We start from the raw sequence: 27114 nt of genomic DNA, 5'->3' as shown, positions 1-27114 counted from the left end.
AAAAAAATATTACAGTATGCTTTAGAAGAAAATTCTGTCCAATTTTTCTATTTGTATCAGAAATATATATATACATATAGAAGTCGTTTTATATATCATTATCAGGGTTCTAACTAGCTTGAAATGTTTTTCCATCATCCCAATTCCCATTGACGGAAAGATCCTACAAAGAATCTTCTTTTTTTCTCTCACCTTGTACAAACTTCTATCAATTTATTCAAAGTTGGACATTTTTACATCTCTACTCATGGATTTTTATCTGTCAAGGTTAACAGAATGGTTAAAATTTTTTTATATCATATGCAACAAAATTCCGTCAAATGATGGAATAACGGCTGGCTAGAACCCTGATACAGATATTATTATATATATATTATGTTGCTGTAGGGTTATCAAAAGGGATTTACTGTGACGTATTATCCATATTTTGCCAACAAGAAGGTTGAAGTATCCGTAAGCATATAAATGACATATATGTATACAGGTCAACAATAGCTGATACTAAACAAAAAGATGGGGGAGGGGGGCGTACTGTAAATGTTTCCATGGTATCATTTTTGTAGTAGGGAGAAAATGGAGTGATTGCGGAGGGCAAAAAGTTTCGCAGTGGTTTTAAGTTCACACTGAAGAATTCACAGTGAAAACCGCAAACATGAAATCACCGCGAACATTTCTGCATTTACAGTAATTAGTTATTAGGCCCCGTTCATGTTTCAAATAATAAAACGGTTCAAATCGTTTTGGATATATATTCTGTGAAGTTAAAGTTCAGTGAAAATGTCAATTTTCCTTACACTCTGAAATTTTGTTACCGTGAAGATAATGTGAATTACAGTATTTAGTAGCCCCAAAGCTCCTCTATTGATGATGACTACTGTAAATGCAAAAATGTTTGCGGTGGTTAAATAAGTTCACGGTTTTCGCGGCAACCATTTCACCGCGAACTTAAAACTACCGCGAACATTTTTGTCCAATACTGTAGCAGTATGTGACTGTATCGCTGCCGAAAAACTTAAAACCACCGCGAACACTCCATTTTCGCCTTAAAGAACGCGAAATGAAAACCACGCAAACCTAAATGCATTTACAGTATTGAATGTGATCGCTGCATGAAACCTGCTTCAACTGGTGCTTCCTGGTTTAGACAATGGCGTGACGTCAAAACAGGTCACTGATATGTGACCCATTAAAGTCAACAGGGGGCATTGTAGGTCGTTGACCCATTTGACCCTAGCACAGGTGGTGAGGTCTGTTACTTGGAAGAGTTGCATGTGGTCAGGCTTTCAAGGTCGTCAACGGTGGTAGGTTTTCATTGGTTGAAAGATTGATTGATTTAGTGTAACTCTTATTATCTTTGGTTGCTAACTTTTTGCTTGTAAATACTTGATACTGTATCGTTGTATACAAAAATGCCCTGCAGGTCAAAGTATACACCTCTGATTTAGGTGTGGTGGTTGTTCGAGCATCCGTTTACCTAATGGTACCGGTTTCAAACACACATGTGCATTGAAATGGAGTGGTTCGTTTGTAACACACTCGTGGAATGGTAGTTGTCCGCTAGCTGTATGTTGTTCGACGAGAATATTGTCTAGGGCGCTCAAATGACGGAAAATCCCCACAACAGCATGTGGGCGTACTGTGACGTCATTCGTTGACACAATCAAAGAAAAGGGTTTTATTTCACAGAGGTTGCTAAGCCTAAGCCTTTCAATAAAGTGTTTACAGGTTCTATATACGTCATACAAAGCTAAATTGTTTGACTGTTATACTGTGCATGGGCTAAATTTCTTTTACTCTTTTAGGACTTTTGAATATGTCCAATATATGACACAATCGAACAAAGGGGTTTTATTCCACTACGGTTCCTAAGCCCTGCCTTTCAATAGCGTGTTTACTGGTAGCATGTTTTATTCTTATACGTCATACAAAGGTAAATTGTTTGACTTTTTATAGCTACTGTGCACGGGCTACATTTTTTTGTACTCTTTCAGGACTTTTGAATATGTTTGATAGAAGATTTTTTTTTAAATCTTTAGACTTTTTCTATGCTTGTACCTTCATGGTTTTTGTTGTGGCAAAACTTGATTCATAATTTGCATGTACAGGAAAATAGCTTGTGTGACGAGTCTGCGTGATTTAAAAGACGTTTTCGAACCGATTGCGTCCATTGAGCTCTTGACTGCTGCGCGATTTATAGAGATCGGCCGATGTTCGTAACTGTCACTGCTTGTCCAATGTCATAGGTGGATTTTCAGACATAAGGTACTGTAAATGCAGAAATGTTTGCGGTGGGTTTATGTTTTCGCGGTGAACTCTTCCTCGTGAACTTAAAACCACCGCGATACTTTTTGCTTGCCTATGACTGTAGCGCTACTATTGTTTCGAACGCAAACTTAAAACCGCCGCAAACATGCCATTTTCTCCCTACCACAAAATCAAATCCCTGCAAAATTAAATGCATCTACAATACTCATCTCTGATGATTTTGGAAATTCTGATTGGATGTAACGTTATTTCAGGTGTTAAAAACAGTTAATCACTTCAAGTGTTGTGACTGTTTGATTGAACAGGGTACAAACAAGCAGCGTTTTGCATACTAGCTCCTCAAGACGTCACTTGTTGAAAGTGTTTGTGTCCCTTTGACCTACTAGTCATGCATAGAACAAACATATTAATGTCCGCTTACCTTTGTTTGATACCTGAAGAAAAAACACCTTCCTGTCAAAGTAGATGAAGGGGGTTTTCTCAGAAGGTTATGTTGTTATCCCTTAGACTTAAAGGAGGTTAACTTTGATTAATTCCCCTCAAATGTAGATGGTTTTACAGTACTAGTGATACAGACAGCCTTGTTGTCATTGGTTGCCAGTAATTACAAATTTCAAAACTGTTTTTGAAATGCAGTAAAACCTACCCAAGAAGACCACTCAAGGAAGCGTTAGAATCTGGTCTATATGGACAGGTGGTCACCATTGACAGGATTTTTAAAGCTTGTGTCAATTGGAAAATTATCTGAGAGACCACCAAAAAGTTGTTATAATGGCCAGGTGGTCCATATGTAGAGGTGGTCACCTATTGGTTTGACTGTATATCAATGGCCAGGTGGTCCTTATGTAGAGGTGGTCACTTGTAGTTGTACAAAGTTGTAAAAAGTTGTACAAATTTTATGGAACATGACCATTTTGAGTTGATCTTCAAGAGTGCCAAGTTTGTACCTTGAAACGCTTCTATTTTGCTTTTTATAAATTTAATCATAAGACCAGTATATTATAAGACTGGTGTTTTCAAACAATATCAAAACATGCTGGTTTCCTATTGTTTACTTTCATTGGTAATTTTATCATTGATTTGTATAATTCATGAATGAAATATACAGTATAGCTATTGTGAGTTATGGGACCAGTACTAGATTAGACCTACTTGTCAGCAGCCACAGGCTTTGTCATACGCTGCTTATTTTTTCTTGTCTCACCGTTTGTTTGTTCTTGTGTTTTTTTTAGGAAGAAACCCCGTCAGCGCCTTGGTAGACTTTCACCTTTCTTGAGACGCCATCGGAATCATTCTTCAACATTTCCAAGGAGTTTTGGACCTTCTTCAGTTGTGAAAAGACTTGGACTGAACTGTGCAGTTGTTTTGCTGTAGCTAGCACACTTTGCGGTGCACGTGGTAGTTAGCAGACTTGACGCTGGCATTCCTTGAACGTGAACCTGACCACAGTAGTTAGCAAAGCCGAACTGGACACCACAACGTTGCGAACGGTCGTGGAGTAGTTAGCGAAACTGGAGCAACCATCTTGTAATCGTTAGAAGAAACGTTGTTAAACTGATTCATCGTACGCAAGCGAGTAAGCCTGGACTTAAACTGGCCGCCGTTTCGGAGTTCAAAGAAGATCTACACCTCTACCCTGGCTTGTTAAACTAATAAAACGAGAGACGGAAAATCTTGGCTGACCTGGCATAATGGAAGGCCCTGAACATCCAGGTAAGTTTTTTTTTTTTTACTTGTAACTCATCTGTTTTAGATTCATATTCAACTTAACGATATAAAGAGACATGTGAGACTGAAAGTGGAGTGTTTGTTTGAACAATTCCTAATTTATTTTCACTCTGTCGGTTGTGATGATTTTTAGTGTTTCTTCTATTTTTATAGTTGTTAACTTTTTAACTTTGTACTAATTTTGTAGTTCGGGGCTTAATAGAAAGTTTAAACTTAAAGCAGAATGATTGTTTGAACAGTTCCTAATTTATTTTGACACTGTCGTTACCGGTTTTGATGATTTTTAGTGGTTCCTCTCCTATTTTGATAGTTTTTAACTTTTCAACTTTGTTCTAATTTTAGTCTTTTGGGCTTAATAGAAATGTAAGAATAGAAAGGTTGTTTGAACAATTCCTAATTTATTTTGACACTGTCAGTTGTAAATTAAATGATTTTTAGCGGTTCTTCTATTTTGAAAATCGTTAGTTTTTTCAAACTTTGTTCTAATTTTGGGCTTAACGCTTTAAAAATGTATACTAATTGTGTCTTAAGAACTTTAAGAAGAAAATAAGATTTTATTTTCACTTCCTGCATGTTTTGAGTGAAATAATTCATAACCTTTCTTAATTGATTTTCCTTATCTTTAAATGGTCTGATCTAAATTGATAATTTGCATGTCTAACCATGATTTGTTCAACACTAATGACTGCATGTTTTTTGTTCATTTGACCCCCCTTCCCCTTTAAAAGGGTCAAATGTTCGTTTTCTGGCCCCGGCAGGCGAGCCCGGACCGCGGATCATTCCCGAGGGGATGGTGATTGACGGGCGCGAGCAGCAGGTTTGTTTGTTTGTTTATTTGTTTGTTTGGGATCACCACTAGTAATATACATGTATTAGTAATAATTATTTTCCTGGAGGCCTTATATACAAAGGTATATTTTACAGTGTACACATAGAAATTAGATATAACAACTTAACATCACAATCAAACTAGAGGGCCCAAATTTATGTCACTTCTTCCTGACTGCAAGAACTATCTACAATGTACCAAGCAAAAATTGTAACCATAGCTTCTTCAGAACATGAGATATCAGTACCATAGAAATCCGCTAGAGGGCCCGAAATTTAACAATTTCGAGGTCTCCCCAAGACCTACCCACATATAAAATATCAAGACAATCCAATCAGGCATTCTCAAGTTATCGTATACATAGACACTCACACATGACCACTAAAGAAAACATATTAACCATCTTGGTAACTGTAGCTAGCCACACCTACAATTATTATCTCCATGAAAGCAGTCATCCTCAATTGAGGTCAGGCATATTCTTTATTCTTTATTAGAAATTGCAACAAGACAATACATAATGGAGCGCCAGGCAGCCAAGCTGATGTTGCGGACCACTTAACATTACAATTACATTGAAATACAACAATGAAATACTAGAGACAATTCAGTATACAATTCAAAGTAATGCATGCGCATTTTAAAGGTGTCTCAGCTGGAAGCAAATCTTTTCGTTGTTTCAATATACGTATGCAGTGCCCCGACAGTTGTTTGTTTATCTCAAAGTTGTGGGCTTATTTCAAAGTTATTGCTTTTTCAAGTACATGTAGCTCCATGTCATAGCTAGTATAGTGCAATGGGGCTTTGTTACGACTCGCGTTTTTAGCCAAGCAAAATTACATAAATGAAAATTTCGATACAACGAACTAGGATTTCAATAAGTTGCACCAAACCAGTGCACTGGTTCTCAAAAAGGAATGTCGAGCCCTCATGATATGATATAAATGAATGAATGAATGAATGAATGTTTTATTTTCGTGTCCTGCGACTCAATTAAGTCGCCCTGAGCCCATACAAACTTATAGGACACCAATTGGATACATAAACTTGACATAGGAGTATTGGTAGAGGTACAGTAATAAATGATAATATTCAGAAATAAATCATAATAATAGCAGTAATGAGAAACAAAATAATACGAACATAATATAGTGGCAACACAAAAGGGACACATCTGGTACATTGATTCAAATCATTTTAAATCTAAAGAAAGCAAGTGGTAAATGAACATAAGTTAAATTCAAATCAAAAGTTGTTGAAGGCAACAACATGTACACTGTATATCAACTCAGTATATAACAGTCAAAACAGTACCAGACTGGGTAGAGACAAAACAAAAACAAAACCAAAACTAGATGCAAAAATAGGATCAAATCATTCCATTGAAGTATTTTTATATATGTTATAATCATAAGGTGAGCGCGGGAGGCGAGGTTGAAGACCGTTTGAACTACATCAAACAACAGCAGGCTCTGCAACGGGAACTCCTGCACCAGCACTTCAGGCAACAGGAGGAGCAGCTCGCCCGGCAACACCAGGCGGAACTGCAGCAACATCTGCACCTGCAGAAGGTAAAACAAAAAATGTCAAATTCTGGAAAGTTTGTATATTCAGGGATTAAAAAATACAATTCTCACCCAAACATGCATGTCACAATTTCTTCTAACATTATTCACTTAATTTTTAAAGACTTTAGAAACTCTATTGACACTTTTAATCAAATTTTTAGATGAAATATCTAAAATGAAATTTCTCGTATATGAAAATTCCAGAATTTGACACTTATTTGTTATTCTAGAAGTTTAATTTATTTCTACTATCAAATGCTAACTGTGTGCTTATTTGTAGAAGACTTAGGCTCAATTTACACTTGTTCTTTGAAACTGTAGTACTACACATGGTAGTCTACTTCTGTAGTACACTACAACTTCACGTCCGCTTTACACTCAATGACAGAAAGCCTAGCTGTTCTCCGATTGCCATGAAACTGTAGTGACCTATTGTGACCTTTGAAAAATCGCGGGCAGGAATTTCAGCACAGTTTTTACTTGTGAAATGGTAGGGGTTTAACTGATGCGGAATACCAAGGAAAAGGGCCTGACAGCTCGAATTTACTGTGAAAACTTGAGAATGACCGCAGATGACCTGAAATGGAACACGCGATCAGTTCGAATTTCGTCAGGTCGAACATGGTTGTTGCCTTCGAAGTGTAGTCTACTACCTCTGTACTACAGTTTCGCTTTATACCCGGCTCGAAGTCTCGCAGAACCTCCGCCGAAGTGTAGTACTACAGCCTTCGAGGGTGTAGTAGACTTCTGTTAGTAGACTACAGTAGTTTTCTTTTTACACACAGAAAAAAAGCTGTAGTCTACTACTAACAGTAGACTGCGATGTGTAGTTCTACAGTTAAAAGGACAAGTGTAAATTGGGCCTTGAGAAGGAAAGTTCTTTACTTACTTTCTGAATTGGTACCGTTTAAACATATTTTCTTTAACTTCGACAGAACTGCTATGGGTTGGGGCTTAAAGTAAGTTTCCATGCTGTTTTCTATAGTTGTGTTGCTCACTTTAAAATTTGTTTCTGTCAAGTTTTGTAGTGACTTATTCTTATTCCATTCGTGTATTTGTTTCTATTTGCTATACACACTTTTTGAACTACATGTACATTAACTAATATACTAACAAAGGTTACTGAAAGAAGTGTGCGTGTCTGCAGTCCAATAGTAAACGACAGGCAACAGCTTTTATTTTTGTTTTTGGGTCTTCAAATTTCAATTGTCTGGCACACGTAGTTACAGAGAGGATAAAAAGATTGAGACTAAACTCAATAGACAAATTTGAACGGCAAACTGCAGCTGATCTCATCATGGGGATGCGGCCGATCGAATCAACAAAGAACTCTGTCAATGAATTTCATCGACGAAAAACGAATCTTTTTAAGCTTTGTGTGTCTTGTGTCTTTTTGGTCATACTTGTACGTACTGAATGATATTCCCATTATAAAGTCAAAGGTAACACAAATCCAGTTTAGGACGCAGCAATGCCTCCAGCGTGCCGCGGGTCCAGTGAGAGGGCCGGGGCTTTAGGCCCTCAGACTCCGTTTTGTTGGTAGTTTTTCAATTTAGTGATTTTTTTTTTAAAATCCGAGAACCAACAAATAAAATTGTTGTGGCCTCAAGATTGGTGTATTTTCTGTAATTGCTATATCTTCAGCAGCTACAGTTGAACCTGTCCAAGAAGACCACTCAGGTCTATGTGGACAGGTGGTAACTACAGCCAGGATTCTTAATGCGTGTGTCAATGAAAAAAATTATCTAAGGCGAGTAAGGGACCACCAAAAAGTGTACAATGTAATTCATATTGGCCAGGTTTTGTAGAGGTGGTCACTTGTACAGGTTTGACTGTATCACGGAAGCTCATCTGTGTTGTTAGTTATCATAATACATCAGGGCACTCCAGCCATCACTCAACAGTGACAGTGGGCGTTATAAACTTCCTGGCACGTTTGACCAATTGCCGACGTCACGTATCCGTTAAGACACGTGTCAATAAAGTCACGTGTCTGTAAGTCTCGCGAGTTAACGTTCGGAAGTGATTGGTCATCATTGATCCTGAAGAAGGCAACAGTGGTCATTGAAAATTTGATCCTTGGAAAACTTTAAGTTAGTGTTGGAAGAAAGTTTAGCGTTGTGTGAAGGTTTGACTGTATTCTGTGTCGGCCAGTGAAGTGAACTTTTTTGTCGTTTTTTTTCGCTCCAGCTGGAGTTGTTGCGGCAACACTTCCGTCAGCAGGAAGAGGACCTGGCCAGACAGCACCAGAGTGAGCTACAGACACAGCTTCACCTACAGAAGGTAGCTGTCATCTCAAGAAGGGTAGGAGACATAGGGAAACAAAACAAATAGAAATAGGAAGAAGGCTAGTCTAGTTCGGTAGTACAGCCTGTAAACTACCTGGTGAGGCATTGGGAAGGGAATTGTAACTGTAGGATTTATTATACACAGTCAGCTGCACCTACAGAAGGTAGCTGTCATCTCGAGATGGGTAGGAGAAATAGGGAAACAACATTCGGCGAAATAAGAGGATGCATTTCTTTTTCTAGTACGTTTTCTTCAGTCGGGACCCTGTAAAATTCTGTTAATACTATGTACATGGCAGTCGGGATTAGGAAATTTGTACAGGAGGTACATTTTGTAGCTGTCATCTGAAGATGGGTATGACTATGAGAAATAGGGAAACAAAAAAAGTAGAAATAGGACGATGCCTTGCGTGGGTCATTGTATGTTTTCTTTAATCTGAATCTCAGCGAGCTTCTGAAGACAAAAATGCATTTGTACAGAAGGTAGCTGCCATCTCATGATGGGTAGGAGAACTGGGGAAACAAAACATTAGATTTATAGGTTTTTAAGTCTAGTGTGGCTCCTTATAATAGTTCTATTACTGGTACGTATATGTAGCTTTAAAAACACTTCTTTATTGAGGTCTAGATTTGCAAATGCATGAAGTTTAATATGATGTCTTGAATAGTTTTTCATCATTTTTCCACAGGCAAAAATCAGCATTATAGTTGGGAACTTACGATAGACATTTTCTTTTTCCACAGCCAGAGAACATGTCACCTATGGGAATGAGGGTAAGTTCCACTCTAGGATGACAAATTCAGAATCTGTATATCAGGGTTGTCTCCAGCATTAAATTTTTTCCGTCCCACTCATTGTTTGGAAACCCAATTGTTGATATTTGTTATTAAATCTATCATTTTAATTTTAAGCTTGCGAGAAAAAAATTATTTTTCAATGTCATGAAGTTCAAAACTTTTGGACAGGTTGAAATATTAATATTTTGTCTGCCCCAAGAAGCAAATATCCGTCCCAGGACGGAGGGACAGGTCCTGGAGATAGCCTTGTTCTTTCTGTACACCATCAAGATCTGCACAAATTCACGCTAAGGCCACACCATTTTAATTTCTTGGTTAACGGAATTTAAAAAGAAATCTAGATTGGAAAATCAACATGAGAACAGTATCTCAGAGGAAAGTTCGTACTTTGGTGCACACAGTTTCAGGGAGTGAACAGGGTCAGGTGCAAGTTTTCACCCCAGCGTTCTGTTTTTATGATTTTTTTGTTGCTAAAATTGAAAAAAATCTGTTAACCAAGAAATTAAATTTTGTGTGGCCTAAGGATAGGGCGATCGCAAGTATTAATTTTGATGTGAGAGTCCATTCCATATCACCGAGTGGGTCTTGATGATTATAAATCACAAAATTTTGATAAAAATATGTAAGTCACAATATTCCTTTAAGAATTTTGAAATTGAGACTCAGAAATCGCTTGCATAAAGATTTCCTTTTAGATAATTTTCAACTGTGTAGTATTTGATTGGTCCACTTTAATTCACCAAATGTTTAATTACAAATATTCGCAACAATTTTCAAATGTTTTTTGATAATTTTCAAATGTGTAGTATTTGAATGGTCCACTTTAATTCAGAAATTTTTAATTAGTAACTATGTACAACAGTTTTCAAATGATACATTTGGGCTATTATCCCCATAACAATAGGTGCTAATCCAGCCCTACTGTTTACGTTTTATTTTTAGATTGGACTGATGGACTCGCGTGGCTCTTATGTGGTAAGCCACCTACATCTCATTGACAAATTGATTATGAATTAAAGATTTTGAAATTTTGTATACTAAGAAAAAACCATAACCCTCTTGGTTTTGTAAAAAAAACATGGTTTAATCTTAAAAAATAATGACAACAATATCCACAAGGCTACTTGGAATGGACTCTACATTGGAGAAGGCATACATTTTTTCAGGTTAAGTGAATAATGATTATTGTAGTAAAGAGATTTTCCAATCTGTCTTTTGAAAGTTTTGTTTCTTTTTTTGTCAAAGTCCTGTAGTAACTTACATATTATAAATCAATCAGACTTTGTCAACTTAATAATCTATTTTACATTTGGTATATAATTTTGGAACTTTGTAATAATATATTTTCAAGTTTTTGGAATGCTTTTGCAGATATTTTGTCACTTTTATATTTCATATGAAATATTCTTGTTCTACCGGGATTTGAACCTATGACCTCCCGAATGCAAAGGGAGCACTTTATTGTACCAGGACTCTTTTAAACTTATTGTTCTGTGTGTATTTATACAGCTGCAGGCCTTGAGAGAACAGCAGGAACTGGCCCAGGCTAGGGGAAAACTCCAAGAAAAACAGTCAGAACGACAAAAACAACTCCTGGCTGGGAAGAAAAAAGAAAACAGTAAATATTTCACTTCTGAAAAACTGTATATCATGATGGTAATTCTCTTGGCTCGTATGGAGGTTAATGCTTCAAAACAAAAAGGATGAGACTGATGTATTCTAAAAAGGAAAAATTGTTGAGTGCTTTTCTTTAGTGAGAATAAAATGTTTGGTGAGGGAAATTTACTTGGCACAAGAATAAATTCAAGCATTTAGGATGCATCTATACTAACTTGAAGGTACATTTTGTATATTTCTGCATAACCTAAACTCTGGAACTACATGTAAACTGGACCTAAAAATGTTTAGGTTCAAGTCCAAAAGAAATTAAACATCAGGAACCAAGTCCAAACTTGCAAAAAACTACCTCTCGCCTATACTCTCCTTTTTGTTCTAAGCCTTTAAAAGCTTCCATAGATCATGAAATTTGCACTGGGAAAAGACGAAACATTGCTGTTTTAATTTGTGGTTATAATTTTGCATATGATTGTATGTTTTTGAAATTGTATGTCAACTCAAGGAGGTGGAATTTTACATATACAGTAGAATCCGCTTAACTGCACACCCCATTTGCCAGCGTATTCGGTGCAATTATCCGGCAGGTGCAATTATGCGAAATTGCCCTGCTTGACCGGTAGTACACTGTATCATACAGGAGGTGAATAGTTTATAAACCTCGGTGTGCTCTATGAACTTGTTAGCATGCATTTAGATGTTAGAAAGCTTTCATTATACAGGTACAGTGTGGTAACACCGTAGATTCCGCCTCTTGTTACGGCCACGTTTACGTGTTAAAACAGTAAATTTCCAGAGGCCAGAGAGGCCCCTGTCATGTTTGGACAGATTAGACTCTGTACATCATAATTACTGTACAATGTACAGCTCTACGTATCCAGGGGGCAAATATGGTTAGATGACTTAGATCACTAGTGATAGACCATTCTCCTTATAGCAGAGGCGAACCCGCGTATACATCCTTCGGGTGAATGTAGGAAGTTTCTAGGACGCAGATTCAGCTCTGCCATAAAAGAATGTGACAGATGTCAGCACCGCACCGTCAAAAGCGACTGCTATGTCCGTCCACGCGTCGGTCTGCCGCGAACCTAAAACCTACGGCAACACCTCATGTCATCCTTAACGCGAAATCAAATCCCCACGAACTTAAATGCATTTACAGTAATAAGACAGTGTACAGGTAGAGACCAATTTTTATTGAGTACAGCATGCTGTCTGCCAAAACGCAATACCGCCTTTGGTAGGTGGGCGTCTCTTTATGGTGACCACACGCCCAGTGACCCGCCCAGGACCTCCCATACGATCGCTAACAACGTGATTGTCAATGGAGACCACCTTCTTTTGTTAGTGAAAACAATTTTAGACATATTGGCGGTATTGTGCCTCTACATAGGCACTTATCGGCTCATTTGTACCGCGTTTGCCGATTTTTAGCGCACCTTTTTAGTTAACTTGTCGAGGATTTTTGAAAAATTTTGGTGCAGTTATCCGGCATTGGTGACAATGTGCCGTGCAGATATGCGGAGTCACTAACAATGCAATGAATGGGAACCGGTTTGGGATTTTGGGATTCTGTGCAGTTAAACGGAAGGTGCGTTTATCCGAGGTGCAATTAAGTGGCTTCTACTGTACCATGAGTTCAGGTCCGGACTTGTAAGTCAGAACCTGAACCCCTGGACTTGAATCCGCACCTGAATCTTAAAGGGGCATATTGTGACATGAGCATAAAACAAAATTCTTTGTTTTTGATTATTTTTCTACATGATTAGTTGAATCTACATTATTACACTGCGCAGCAATATTCATCACGTATGGATGCGACTTTGTAGTATCGTGCGGACGTCTTAAAAAAATTGTATACGCAATCCCCACCACCACTTGACTTGTCCGCCATTTTGTCGAACCATCGCCGAACACGCGATCGAACGTGCGACGTTCTGAAGTTTGATCACTTGTGGTGATTTTCCTATGACGCTCGATCTCCGACCGTAACGGTGGATTCGATTATTCCTTAGCGTTCTAGGCTGGCTTATTTGCATATTGACTTGCGGGACGCAAGTTTATATGTAAATGAACCAGATTTTACAGGTTTTGCGTTTTTCGTCGTTTATTGATGGTGGAAATGTGACAAAATGACGGGAATACGTTGGAAATAAGTAACAAATAAGTTACAAATGTGAATCTTAGTGTAGATCTTTCAAATTCTTACTATTTGTAGTTTTTGCCCACCAGATTCTACAATATGCCCCTTTAACATGAGTTTAGGTAATACATTCAGCACTAATTCTGCGTGTACTGAGTGTTTCCTGTCTGCCCTCAGGTGCAATGGCCTCCACGGAGGTGAAGGAGAAGTTGCAGACATTCATCCTGAGTAAGAAGCAGCGCGAGGCGGCCGCCAACAGCCTCCACCAGTCTACACCGCTCAGCATGGCGCACTGGTAGGACAGCTCTTCATTCATTAAGCCCCTATCTCACTAGACCCGTGATGCATTAGTGGCCTTAAAAGTTAAAGGCCTCCCCGCACCAGACGGTGCATAAGGCGGCGCCCATCTCTGTTTTGGCAGCTCTGGGCCACACAACTTTGTGCAATCACTACAGCAGGGGGCTAGTCCACTGGTAGTGGTGTGTGTTTAACTACCATACTCCAAAATGCTGAGCAGAGAAAGCAGTATGTACCATCGTTAGAGTCTTTGGTATGACCCGGCTGGGGTTCGAAGTCAGGACCTACCGTATGCAAGGCGAAAACTCTACCCACTAGGCCGTTGCACCGATTTGTGACCTCGCTGTGTCCTAAACTGGATTTGTGTTACCCTTGACTTTATAATGGTGATATCATGCAAAAATGTACAAGTACGACTAAAAAGACAACAGATTAGTTTGTTATCAATGAAATTCGTTGAGCGCACTGTCAGTTCGCTCTGTCGCAGCGAGGCTGCCAATGTGCCGCGTGTAGAGTGAGATAGGGGCTTTAGTTGCCAAAAATCTTTCTGAAGTCTATCTAGTTGCTGGAGTGACTGTTACCTTGCATAGCTTATTACCTGGATGTCTAACCTTCATCAATATGATGATTGACAACCTCAGAAAACTGGTCCTTTTGAATTTGAGGAGTCATTTTACAAATGTTGACACCATGTTTGAAGATAACCTGGTAGCCATCCTATCATATCTCTGGTTCAATTTTTTGATTGCTTCCTAATAATATATTTTATTGTAAAAAGTGTAGAACCAGTTAAAGGAGGATTAGATGACTTGCATTTCAAAAAGACTATAAGCAGTAGAACTCTGATCAGCTCTGAGTCCCATGGTCCTCTGAAATGACATCATGGTAACAGATTGGACAGGCATTCAAAGGTTTGATGCCGGTTACACCGCTTCTAAGAAATATTCAATACCCGAAATCATCAAATTAGATAAAGACATATAAGGATGGTTGCCACGCTATTTCGCATGGAAACAATCACAGAAGAGGACTGGAGCTACATGTACAATATGATGGATTCCAGTGTTTGAATCCCTACATTTTATGTTTCTACAGCAATATTTTGTATGTCAATATTTTGTCTGTTTTTCAGGCCGCATGGCTCGCTGGGTCACATGCCCATGTCAGGTGACCTGGCGGCAGCGGCGGCGTACAAGGGACACCCGATGTTGGGTACTTACGGGAGCAACGCTGACTTCCCACTCAGAAAAACAGGTACGACTGGAAAATACTTGGTGTCTGAGCCCAGGATATGAAGTTGCTCTTAAGATTCTCAGTTTGATACTGACTATAGTGCTGCATACCTAAACCCCGGACCTGAATTGGACTTATATTTATAAACGTTTTTTTTTTCAAGTCCAAATGAAAACTAAACGTCTGGAAACCGGTCCGGACTTGCAAAAAATAACTCTCACTTATATATAATCTCCTTTTTGTTCTAAACCATCTTAAACCTTCCTTAGATCGTGAAATTTGCACTGGAAAAATATGAAAACATTGTTTTTTTTTACTGAACTGACTACTGACTGTATAGAATTTTGCGTGTAGAGTTTTCAAATTGCTTGGAAATATATGCCAATATGCAATCTTATATAAAATCATTTTTAGTGCACAATCATACCATGGGTTCAGGTTTGAACTTATAAGTCTGGACCTGAACCTGAACCTCTGGACTTCAATCCGAACCTAACCTGAACACTGGTTTAGGTACACAGCACTGATACTGCCCACATGTTTTTGGATCCGATGAGTGACATGCTTTTCTACTAACGACATGTTTTTGGTACTGACAACATGTTTTGCTTCTCCATTGCAGCTTCCGAGCCAAACCTGAAGGTTCGATCGCGCTTGAAACAAAAGGTAGCGGAGCGAAGAAGCAGTCCGCTTTTACGCAGGCGCGACGGAATCGGCGGTAGCTTTAAGACCAGAAAACCCTTATCAAGTGAGCACCCGACTGTTCCCTACAATGTACATGCATTGGGTAAATGTTTACAACGTTATTAAACTTTTAAAACTTGACGCTGGTGCTTTGGGAATAACGATAATGCTTTTGCTTAGTGCTGGTTAGCTTTCAGAAGACTGAAATAGCTTTTTGCAATTCATTTTTGTATTAAAAGCAGTAACTGTTTAAAGAAATTTCTAGCAGGTGGCATAGTGCGATAATTGCATTATAGATAAAATTTGTTTTTGTATGGGTCCCAAATGTATTGTAACGTTAAGATTGCATAATAGCAATATTGTATAGTATGAATTTTGTTAACTTGAAAGTCTTTTTCTTCTTAACCATTCAAAAAATTGGCATTGTGGCTAAGAGAGAATTTAACCTTTGGCACTCTGAAGTAGACTTTGGCACCCAATTCCTTATTGGTTGCAGTGTTAGGCAGCAGGGAGAAGGTTAAGAGGCTGTGCATGGTGGTGGCTGCCTACGTATTATGCTAAATTCAGGAAGGCAATCTGAAATGTTGTCATCATGCTACATGTATTTGTATGAAGTCAATTTAGCAATTTTTCAGTCAGGCAATGTTGATTTGATTATAATTATGGATGACGTCCGCTTGCATCAATTTTTGTCCTGTAAATCGTTCAAAGCAGCTGTAAAATGAGAAAATATATGCTGTAAAGAAAACGGGTACTAAGTTGTAGAATGCCGAAGTCAATTCCTAAGTCAAAGAAGAAGTTTTGAAAGAACAAAAATGAAAAATCTATATTTCAGTAATACCATACTCTGTGTGTTTAGTTTTGTTCATCCTTTGTGACCACGTAGATTTTATAATGAAGGCAACTTTTTTGTTCCCAAACTTTTTTTCTAATTGCATGATCGCATCAGTTTTGTGGTTCCCAGAGGATGTCATCCATATATTCAATCATATCAACATGGCTTAAGATAAAGATGAAAATTGTAATTTTCTACATGATATTGTCTGTAATAATGCATTTTTGTTGTATTTTTTGTGTGTGTAGTTGATCTCTCCCCCACGGGTGTGGACACGTCGTCCTGTAAGAGTGCCCCAGGGTCGGGACCGAGCTCACCCAGGAGCAGCCACAGCAACATGGTCATAGCTGGCAACCACGAGGTAGGGAATTGTGGAGTTGAAACAAAATTTGAAATTTTAAGTTTGTGTTTTTTTCTATCACTGTGACAGTGAGCATATGCTCTGCCTTCCATTGTGTTAACACACAGACACACCACAGGGCTCGAAATAGTGGGTGCATGTGCACCTGTGTGCAGCCAAAATTGGAGCTATGCACCTAATTTTTGACTGTGGGTGCACTGGTGCACCCAGATATTTTTGTAGGCTATAGGGCAAAGGTACCATTGTACACTAGTAAACAGTATCAGAAAAAGCAATAGAACGCTTTGTTGCACTTTATTTGATGTATTACTTGTTTGAAATTTGATTACAAGTTCTTGATTACAGCTATAAGAGCATTACTCTGTAATTACAAATGTATGTTTTGCTGACATTCAACTTTATTTTATGTGGTGCACCTAAAGTTCTTTCTGTGCACCTAATTCTCTTCGTTGGATGCACCAGTGCACCTATTTCCAAAAATGAATTTCAAGCCCTGCACCAAAAGTAATTGTAATTCACCCCCTTAATTTTACTTAATTTTAGTAAGAAACAAAATACATATTTTAGTAGTAGAACCTTTTGCCTAAAGTTTGTGAATGTAACAAGATGGTGAAAACAGTAGAGGAAGTACATGTAAGATAACGATTGGACTAGTATCACAGTGACTGTAGATAAAAAGACAAGGCAATACAAAATATGTTCATTGGTGTTGGTGCAAGGGTTAGAGCGTTGGACTCTAACCAATAGTTCCCAAGTTCCATACTCACCATGCCCTGATGTTTTGTCCTTGGGAAAGGCACCTTACACGACCTTCCCTGACAATAGAGTGATGTCCACCAAGCCTCTTCGGCTAATCTGTCTAAAAGTGTGCCAAAAAAAACACACTACAGATTTGGTTGTCGATGTGCCAACATGTAGCACATTTGCCACCAAGAGTCATAGTGGCGTCCGTGTGGCGCAGTGGTAGATCACTCGGCTGTCAAACAATGGGTCCCCGGTTCGTATCCCGGTGTGCCCAGAGACATGTCCGGACTCGCGCCCTGACGTTGTGCCCTTGGGAAAGGCACTTAACACGACTTTCCTCACTTCACTCAGGTGTAAATGAGTACATAGCTCATCTAGGGTAAGAAACGTCCCTCGGATAGGACGTTAAATGGAGGTCCCGTGTTTGGGGAGAGCCACACCCCGCGCACGTTAAAGAACCCACCACACCTTTCGAAAAAGAGTAGGGGCATGCCCCGGTGTGCTATGGTCCAAACCTTACAGTCCGGTCTGGGATGACATCTTGAAAAGGTGATAGTTCACCAGTTATGTCAATCCTTCCACAAATGTGGTAAATTGAAATAAATAAAATAAGAACCATACAAAAATGAATGCATTCTTGTTAGCAGGAAGCTGGAGTCCAGCCTGGTGTCATACCTGGGAGAATGGTTGGCGGTAACGCGGCAGACTTCACCCTGTACACCTCCCCATCTCTACCCAACATCTCTCTGGGACTCGCCAACTCTTCAAGTTCTGCCGACACCACTCAGACGGTGAGACTACAGTAGTTTTTGTACCTTATTGTATACCGGTACACTGAACCTGTAAATACTGTACATAGCGTCTGTCTCCTCTGTCACGACCGGTGGAAGAGTAGCTCATCTGTTCATTGAGTTCATTTTGAGCTAAACTGGTTCGAGATTCCTTTCCTTTTCCTTTCCTTTCAAGCACGTTAAAGAACCCGCCACACACCACCGTGCCATTACATCATAGGGTGTTTGATTGTATTTATTCATATCCACAATGTATATTAAACTTGTAACGAAAGCTACTCTTCCTGTGGTCATTTAAGATTCATCATAGTGCACCTAAGTTAATAGGTTAGGTGCACTTCCAAAAATCAATTTCTAACCCTGTGATGTATATTGTCTTCCTACTCCTACAGGGAGAGAAAGTCGTGCAGTCGGCGTTGTCTCGCGAGGCGGAGTTGCGTGCCATGGCGGCGGCGCGACTCGGCCAACCGCTGACGGGTCACATGATCCCCACCCAATCGGGCCTGGCGCACCTGGCCATGCACGGCGGGATGGAGTCGGAACTGAACCAGTCGTTTCCGCCCGGGAACCCCAACCTCCTCCACGCCCGCATGAAGGCCCTGGAACAACAGGGCATCCCTCCAGTCACAGTCCAGCACCTCCTAGCAGGTAGTCGTTGCAGTTCCTTCAGAAATTGCTAGACGGCAGCAATGACAAGACTAAGACTTAGTGTTTGTCAGATTTATCTATTGGTTAAGCTGTTCAGGACTGTTATTGAAATGTTCAGTTTACACTTGAACAGCAGGGCATCCCTCCAGTCACGGTCCAGCACCTCCTAGCAGGTAGTTGTTGCAGTTCCTTCTAAAACTGCTAGATGGCAGTCATGACTGTCAAAGTACCATCGGTGTTGGTCAGATTTTCAAATGTTTAGTATATGTTGGGATGAAGGCCCTGGAACAACAGGGCATCCCTCCAGTCACAGTCCAGCACCTCCTAGCAGGTAGTCGTTGCAGTTCCTTCTGAACCTGCTAGATGGCAGTCAGGACTGTCAATTACCTTTGGTGTTGGTCAGATTTTCAAATCTATATGCTGGGATGAAGGCCCTGGAACAGTAGGGCATTCCTCAAGTAACCGTCCAGCACCTCAAAGCAGGTAGTTGTTGCAGTTCCTTCTGAACCTGCTAGATGGCAGCCATGACAAAACTAACATAATCTCTCTGATTACAGGAGCGAGACATGGCGAGTTGGCGGGGCCAGCGTCGACAGTAGCGATGATCGCGACGACGATGTCCACGGGAGTGTCGAGGCCGGACAACCAGCCACCCAATGCAATACCACGCCGTCTACATCCGTAAGTAACTTTGTAAGAAACAGAGGGCTGAGAGAAAGTACTGCACAGTTCATATGTGCTGGAGTGCATTACACTGTGGAACGTTGGGTTGGAGATCTGTTTGGAGGTATCTTTTCAGGGTGGCAGAATTATGTACCCTGGTGGAATTATGTTAAGTAGATGTAAGATGGATTGCTGTATGTACTGTAAATGCAGAAATGTTTGACCGTCAATGTAACGCTTTACCGTGATCTTAAAACCACAGTGAAAAGTGTTTCCATTATGTGACTGTAGCGCTGCTATTGTTTTAAACGTGAACTTAAAACCACAGCGAACGCTCCATCTTCTCTCTGCGGCGAAATTAAATCCCAGCAAACATTTCTGCATTTACATTATTTATCTCAATAAAAAATGGGGATATAGTTTTGGGTGTGTCTGTGTGTGTCTGTCTGTGTGTGTGTTTATGTGTGTCTGCACATGTGTGTTTCTGTTTCCGGACTACTGTAGTCAGCATAAGTCAAGAACCTCTTGATGAATTACAATGATATTTGGTATGTGGGCAGGTGTTGGGAAGACGAAAGTTGATGTCGATTTTGGGCCCCTGGTATGTGACCGCAGCAGAACTTCCGTTTTTTGTATCTTTTGACCTGGACGTGCTATGTTCTTGTTTTGATTTTGTTTTTCTCCATGCAGAACTCTGGTTCGGACCAAGTCGGCGCCCCTGCCCGGGTCACACATGCACCTACAGCAGCAGGTGCTCCACTCGCAGCACTACATGCAGGCGCTGCTCAGACAGGTGGGTAGGCAGGTGCTCATGTCATTATCATCATGTCAGGATGACATGCAGGTGTTAAATATGGCTAATGATATTACTGACAGCAGAGCATGCATGTTGGCATTGCTTTGCAAGTTTGTGCGTAGTGCAACGTACGGAAACACCGTACCTTAACTGGACTTGTAAAAACGTTTAGGTTCAAGTCAAACTTAAACATGTAATGTATATATGTATGCTTGTGGATGAACAGCATAACTCCAGAAGGCCTGGACGGATTGTCGTTATATTTGTTATGTGGTTAAGTACAATGGTCATGTATACGTCTTGATTAGACCTCAAAATGATTAGATTTTGGCCTCCTAGCAGCTTGTTATGGTACTGCAGCGGAAATTCAAGTTTGATATCTCGTTTGATCAGCCATATAGGTCCAGCAGTTGTTTATTCTTGTAGTTGTGATCAGCCTCCTCATTGTTTTGATAATAACTCCACTTCCTTTATTACTTCTTACGTACCCACAGCATGTTGTAAACAAGCAGCAGCTTGGCAACGGGGACATCGCTAAGCAGCCCCGCCCGGAGCCCCACCCCGAGGAGACGGAGGAGGAGTTGAAGGAGCACACGCAGGTCACCGTCAAACAGGAGCCGCTCGACAGCGACGAGGAAAACGAAGAGGTCAGGGGTCATCTTTGAAATATACTTTTAGGAGCTATATGTATGTGTGGCATCGAATGGCTGAGTGCCTAATTGCTAGTGGACACGAGATCAAGAAGTCAAGGGTTCGATTCCTGGCATTGCTGGCTGGATCCTGTGTTCTTTGGGAACGCGCTTTACACGACTTTCCTCACTTCACCCACTGGTGTAGAATTGGTACCTGACTTTGGTTGGGGATAAACATTATAGACTGTTCCCATAGCCCAGCCAACCCCTGTCAAAACGTGGAAATTCAAAATTGAAACATAAAAATGCAAATATTTGACATACATGCAGCCATTCTCTCTTTTGTCGAACGGTAAATTGCCATACTATCTTTGGTTCAAATGTGATGGACAGTCATGTGTATTGTTGCTTTGTTCTGACATCTCAATTTCATGCTGAGAACATCCTATTTAAAGAAAAAGATTTTTTAAAAAGCATGGAGAAAAGTTCTTGTAAAAATTCCCGCTTATGATGTTTTTGCTACTGTAGTTCTGAGAAAATTGAAAGCTGCTAAACATTATTGATATTTGTCATAGCCACCAGCATTCACAGTGGGTCACCTAATCTGCAGTTCTTTAGTCCCTCACTAGGGGCAGCATTGATATCCATCACATCATTTCACCCTGACGAGAACTTTATATCATTCTGCTCATCATCAGTAATGATGCAATGTATTCATTCAAAGTGGTCTGTTCTTCTTGGATTATCATTGATTGTAATTTGTCTATTTTAATTGTTTTGTAGGAGGAATCCTGCCGGCAGTTAGATATGAATATTGATGGTGAGTAGTTTACCTTATGTTTCAATAATCACAGTGATGTTATTTTCGGATTTATTCTGTGTTGAACTGTAGAAGATAATGGAATAGCAAATGGTTTTTCTTACAGAATTACAATGTACTTGCTATTGTAAATGTTGCGGAAATTCTAACTTGCCCCTTTTTTTTTTTACTTATAGGCACTATTGCCCACAGACCACTGTCCAGAGCACAGTCATCTCCAGCGACGTACAACTCTGTCAAGTCTGTCTTTACCACAGGTAAGTTTCTAAAAGAAAGCAGGCCCCAATGTACAACATGTATGATGTTGTGCCCTTGGGAAAGACACTTTATTCCAATTCCCTTAATATAGCTATTAGGTGTAAATAATAACCTAGCTTCATACAGGGAATATCCCATGTTTAGCATACTGTAAATGCAGAAATTTTCGCGGTGGTTTTATGTTCGCGGTTTTCACAATGAATCCTTCAGCGTGAACTTAACACCACCGTGAACATTTTTGCCCACCTATACATACGCAGCTATCTTGGTTTCTGAATGGCTGTCCATAAAACCACCTGACGAGTGTTTCCAGTATGTGACTGTAGTGCTACTATTGTTACAAATGCGAACTTTGAATGCGAGGATTTTTAAGGAAAAGTTCTTGAAGCATCCTAAGAGCGTTAGTTAACATTTTTGTCTTCCCTCCCCCTCTCCAGGAGTTGTGTACGACCCCCTGATGCTGAAACACTCCTGCAGCTGCGGCAACAACAGCTACCATCCGGAACACTCCGGCCGCATCCAGAGTGTCTGGTCCAGACTACAGGAGACGGGGCTAGTCAACAGATGTGAGGTAAAGAGCTACATGTATAGACCAAGTCCATCCTTGGCCGCATTGTGTGGCGCAATCACTGAATCAGTAGGGTGTTTCGCCCAGAACCGAGAGGTCCCGGTTTCAAAACCACTGATTTGCCCCGATGTTGACTGCCCTTAACACCAATTTCCTCACTTCACTCAAGTGTAGATTGAGTAGAATTTTCGATTAGGGGTTCTTCCCAGTGTGAGGGGTTCAAAACCTAAAGTCCTATGGCCGCACATGGGTCAATTGTCGCATTTAGGTCACCTGAGTTTGCGCTTGACTCGGGTAAATATGTGTACTACATTGTACTTAGTTTCGGTTGCAGACGACGTCCTCTCACATAGGATATCAATGCTGAAATCCTGTTCAAACACTGGTTGTGGGGTAAACTTATCAAATCATGGCATCAGTGGTAAGGGTTGCATGTTGGCTCTAAAGCTGAAAGTCCTGGGTTTGAATCCAAAGCAGCCCCCAATGTTGTGCCCTAATAAATGGAAACTTAGCAGCACTTAATGATAGAGATTTCTTCACTGGACTTAGGTGAAAATGAGTACCTAGCTTTGGTGAGGATCAACTTCTGAGGAGTCGGCCACTCCCCTAGCATGTTAAAGAGCCCAACACACTTATTGTTAAGAGTCCACAGCATGTTTTAAGATTGTTGGCAGTTTAACAAAAAAATTTGTTTTGTCTTCTTTCAGAGAGTACGATCAAGAAAAGCAACTATAGATGAGTTAAAAACCTGTCATAGGTAAGTACAGTTCTGTAGCATCTCAAATTATTGTATTAATAGAAATATGAATTCCATAGCTGAACATCTTGCAGGGTAAAGAAATTTAGTTGTTGTTTTATTGTATACATTTTTAGATGAGTTAGTCACATGTAGTTATCAATTTGAAAGTTAGTCACATGTATACTTATCAATTTTTAGGATGCAGTAACAACGTTTGCACTCATTGTATGTTCTTGTTAAATTTTAGAAGAAAAAAATATTATACATTTAAAAGCCATTGGCTTGGTCTGGCCATGATCTTATGTGTGTTGTAGACTTGTCTTATTACCTTCACAAAGAAGGTTGATATGTTTTGGGGGTGATTTTTCTGTGTCTGTGGACAGCATGACTTGAGAAATTGTGGATGGATCCTTATGATATTTGTTAGGTGGGTAGGGTTTGGGAGCCCCTAGCAGATTTGTAAGGTTCTGCAGCAGAACTTCCAGTTTTGATAATCTTTTCCTTCTGTTTCCCTCATTGCTCTTCAGTGAGCAGCATGTGTATTTATATGGGACCAATCCACTACATCGGCAGAAACAGGACAGCAAGAAACTTGGTGAGCTTTTGATATTTGTCTGAAGGTGTAGGAAAACAATGCAGTTATAACTTTATGAAATGGGAGTTTTTGATAAATTTCACTCTCACATATATGTTGCTATGGGATGTATTGCATAATATTATCTCTTTGTAGGGTTTGTATGTTTCGTCGGTTTTCTGCATATTTGATAGTTTAAACAGCCATAGGTTACCATGTTTGCTTGCTACTAAATGAAAAAAAAAGTTGTGTGTATATACTAGATATTTGATAGGGAATTGTACTGAATAACTCTTGATGTGAACATTGTTTCTTTGCTCTTTTTCTGTATAGCTGGAAGTCTGCAAAAGAGTTTCAAGTATCTTCCTTGTGGGGGACTGGGGGTAAGTTTTAAGTTTTCTCTTCATCAAATCCTATATTTTCCTTGGAAAGTATAGTTCATACATGTGTAGTGGTGTGGATCTAAACCCGAGTTTAGGTTTAGGTTCGGACTCGAGTCCAGAGGTTTAGGTTCAGGTCCGGACTTGAAAGTCTGGACCTGAACAATAATTTTGGAATATTTTTTTTTGTTACATGTAAAATTGCATATTGCCAGATATTTTACACGTAATTTGAAAACTATATAATTATACGGAATTATATACAGTCAGTAATTAACACAAAAGTTCAGTTATAAACACAAAAACAGCAATGTTTTAATATTTTTCTAGTGCAAATTTCACGATTTAAGGAAGGTTTAAGATGGTTTAAAACAAAAAGGAGTGTATGAGTGAAAGAATTTTTTTTCAAGTCCGGACTTGTTTCCAGACGTTTAGGTTTTTTTGGACTTGAACCTAAATGTTTTACAAGTCCGGAACCGGTCCAGCCGGACCGATCCGCACCACTATACATGTGTATGTTAAAAATGTTAGAATAAGGTGTACATTCGATGTATGTTATACGAAATATGTAAATGTTACGATACATAATGCAAGATGTTACTAATGTTATAATAATTATAAATGTATATACACAATGTTGGAAATGGACATCTCTTAAATTGTGATGTCAACGTTGTGTAGGTTGATGCAGACACGATCTGGAACGAGCTTCACTCCCCCAGCGCCCTGCGCATGGCGGCAGGCTGCGTCATAGAGCTGGCTTTCAAGGTCGCACAGGGAGAGCTCAAGGTCAGTGTAATCCACAAGGTCATGTCTCCAAGGTCAAAAAATTGTGATCGATTTTGAGCAATAGCTACATTGAGGGTCAATCATTTTTGGAGGGAACACAAGATTATTGTTGTTTGGGAACTCTTTTATACAACTTTACTAAGATTTAGTAAATTTACTATTTTCGGATGCATAAAGAAATGAATACTGTAAATCTTCAAATAGTCCCAGTAATTTTATTTCTACAGTATTTGCAGGAAAATCATGACATTGAACTTCAGAATTGTTTTAACCACAAACTTATGAATAGCAGAAACCTCAGTCTTTTCCCCCTCTTACCGCAAAATTATGTCCCTACAAAAATAAATGAACTTACAGTAATTGTTTAATTTGTATGTTTTACAGAATGGCTTTGCTGTGGTCAGACCTCCAGGCCACCATGCTGAGATTGACCAGGCTATGTACGTGTCTCATTTTTATTTACCTTTGCCCAGAAGGTTCTGTTTTAGGTTCCATTTGTGTTGGTGTGTGTGTGAGTGTGAGTGTGTGTGTGTGTGTGTGTGTATCTGTCTGTCTGTCTGTCTGTCTGTCTGTCTGTCTGTGAACATCATAACTTGAGGAGCTTTGGATGGATCCTTGTGACAATTGCTATAAGTGGGTGGGGGTTGGGAAAATTGAAGGTCATGTTTGATAGCCGGCCCCCTAGTGACATTCTAAGTTACAGCAGCAGAAGTTCCGGTTTTGATATATCGTATTCTAGTTTAGTTTTACACATGATTTAAGATACAGGTGGCAATGCTAATTTGTGGTGCAGGTGTTCTTAAAGAGATTTGACATGCAATGTGCTTCCTACTAAATATTCTTGCAAATTTTTGCATGCAGTGCCGTCTTCATGTACATTTTGTACAATGTATGGCCTGGCTTTTTCTTATCTGACTTGTTTTTGTTATTTTCAGGGGATTCTGTTTCTTCAACTCAATCGCAGTCACAGCAAGGCTTTTAGTACAAAGATTGAAGTTGAACAAAGTGCTAATAATTGACTGGGTAAGTACAAAACATGTACTTGTATGCTTACAGGTGCACATGACTTGTATCTTCCTAAAATATCTGTTATGTGAAGTGACTGGCTCTGAGTATCAATGTTGAGACCATCAAAAAAATTATGTGAATGGTAACTTTATTTTGCAGCAAATTGCTGAAGTCAAAGTGGTCAGTGTTAATTGTTACATTGAGTTATTAACATTTCATCGTCCTGCCCCCCTCCCCAAGTGTTCAATGTTACATGAGTTATTAATGTTTGATGATCCTGCCCCCCTCCCCAAATGTTCAATGTTACATTGTGTTATTAACGTTTGATGATCCTGCCCCCCTCCCCAAATGTTCAATGTTACATGAGTTATTAATGTTTGATGATCCTGCCCCCCTCCCCAAATGTTCAATGTTACATTGAGTTATTAATGTTTGATGATCCTGCCCCCCTCCCCAAATGTTCAATGTTACATGAGTTATTAATGTTTGATGATCCTGCCCCCCTCCCCAAATGTTCAATGTTACATGAGTTATTAATGTTTGATGATCCTGCCCCCCTCCCCAAATGTTCAATGTTACATGAGTTATTAATGTTTGATGATCCTGCCCCCCTCCCCAAATGTTCAATGTTACATGAGTTATTAATGTTTGATGATCCTGCCCCCCTCCCCAAATGTTCAATGTTACATGAGTTATTAATGTTTGATGATCCTGCCCCCCTCCCCAAATGTTCAATGTTACATGAGTTATTAATGTTTGATGATCCTGCCCCCCTCCCCAAATGTTCAATGTTACATGAGTTATTAATGTTTGATGATCCTGCCCCCCTCCCCAAATGTTCAATGTTACATGAGTTATTAATGTTTGATGATCCTGCCCCCCTCCCCAAATGTTCAATGTTACATGAGTTATTAATGTTTGATGATCCTGCCCCCCTCCCCAAATGTTCAATGTTACATGAGTTATTAATGTTTGATGATCCTGCCCCCCTCCCCAAATGTTCAATGTTACATGAGTTATTAATGTTTGATGATCCTGCCCCCTCCCCAAATGTTCAATGT

The 27114-nt window shown here is 39.6% G+C and overlaps 1 protein-coding gene across 12 annotated transcripts in view; it reads left to right on the top strand.

The window, feature by feature from the left end:
• The window catches only part of LOC136446738 (histone deacetylase 5-like), a 97099-nt gene that overhangs the window by 29955 nt on the left and 40030 nt on the right, over positions 1-27114 (top strand). For 2 of the 12 annotated variants that reach the window (XM_066445270.1, XM_066445271.1), the window contains exons 2-27: positions 3498-3978; positions 4722-4810; positions 6238-6393; positions 7326-7349; positions 8581-8694; positions 9423-9452; positions 10419-10451; positions 10986-11094; positions 13411-13528; positions 14663-14784; positions 15386-15550; positions 16531-16643; positions 18032-18178; positions 18571-18829; positions 19384-19507; positions 20180-20282; positions 20780-20932; positions 21701-21737; positions 21914-21994; positions 22433-22566; positions 23271-23320; positions 23830-23897; positions 24210-24259; positions 24938-25045; positions 25430-25485; positions 25981-26068. In XM_066445270.1, coding sequence (XP_066301367.1) covers positions 3957-3978; positions 4722-4810; positions 6238-6393; positions 7326-7349; positions 8581-8694; positions 9423-9452; positions 10419-10451; positions 10986-11094; positions 13411-13528; positions 14663-14784; positions 15386-15550; positions 16531-16643; positions 18032-18178; positions 18571-18829; positions 19384-19507; positions 20180-20282; positions 20780-20932; positions 21701-21737; positions 21914-21994; positions 22433-22566; positions 23271-23320; positions 23830-23897; positions 24210-24259; positions 24938-25045; positions 25430-25485; positions 25981-26068 — 2553 coding nt within the window. In that variant the 5' untranslated portion in view covers positions 3498-3956. The remainder of the gene's footprint in view (positions 1-3497; positions 3979-4721; positions 4811-6237; positions 6394-7325; positions 7350-8580; positions 8695-9422; positions 9453-10418; positions 10452-10985; positions 11095-13410; positions 13529-14662; positions 14785-15385; positions 15551-16530; positions 16644-18031; positions 18179-18570; positions 18830-19383; positions 19508-20179; positions 20283-20779; positions 20933-21700; positions 21738-21913; positions 21995-22432; positions 22567-23270; positions 23321-23829; positions 23898-24209; positions 24260-24937; positions 25046-25429; positions 25486-25980; positions 26069-27114) is intronic. The other 10 variants (XM_066445276.1, XM_066445274.1, XM_066445279.1 and 7 more) reach the window with 10 other exon arrangements.

Source organism: Branchiostoma lanceolatum, chromosome 13 (genome assembly GCF_035083965.1).
Source record: "Branchiostoma lanceolatum isolate klBraLanc5 chromosome 13, klBraLanc5.hap2, whole genome shotgun sequence".
NCBI lineage: Eukaryota > Metazoa > Chordata > Leptocardii > Amphioxiformes > Branchiostomatidae > Branchiostoma > Branchiostoma lanceolatum.
Note: the sequence above shows the minus strand (reverse complement) of the source record. Positions and strands in the feature narration are given on the sequence as shown.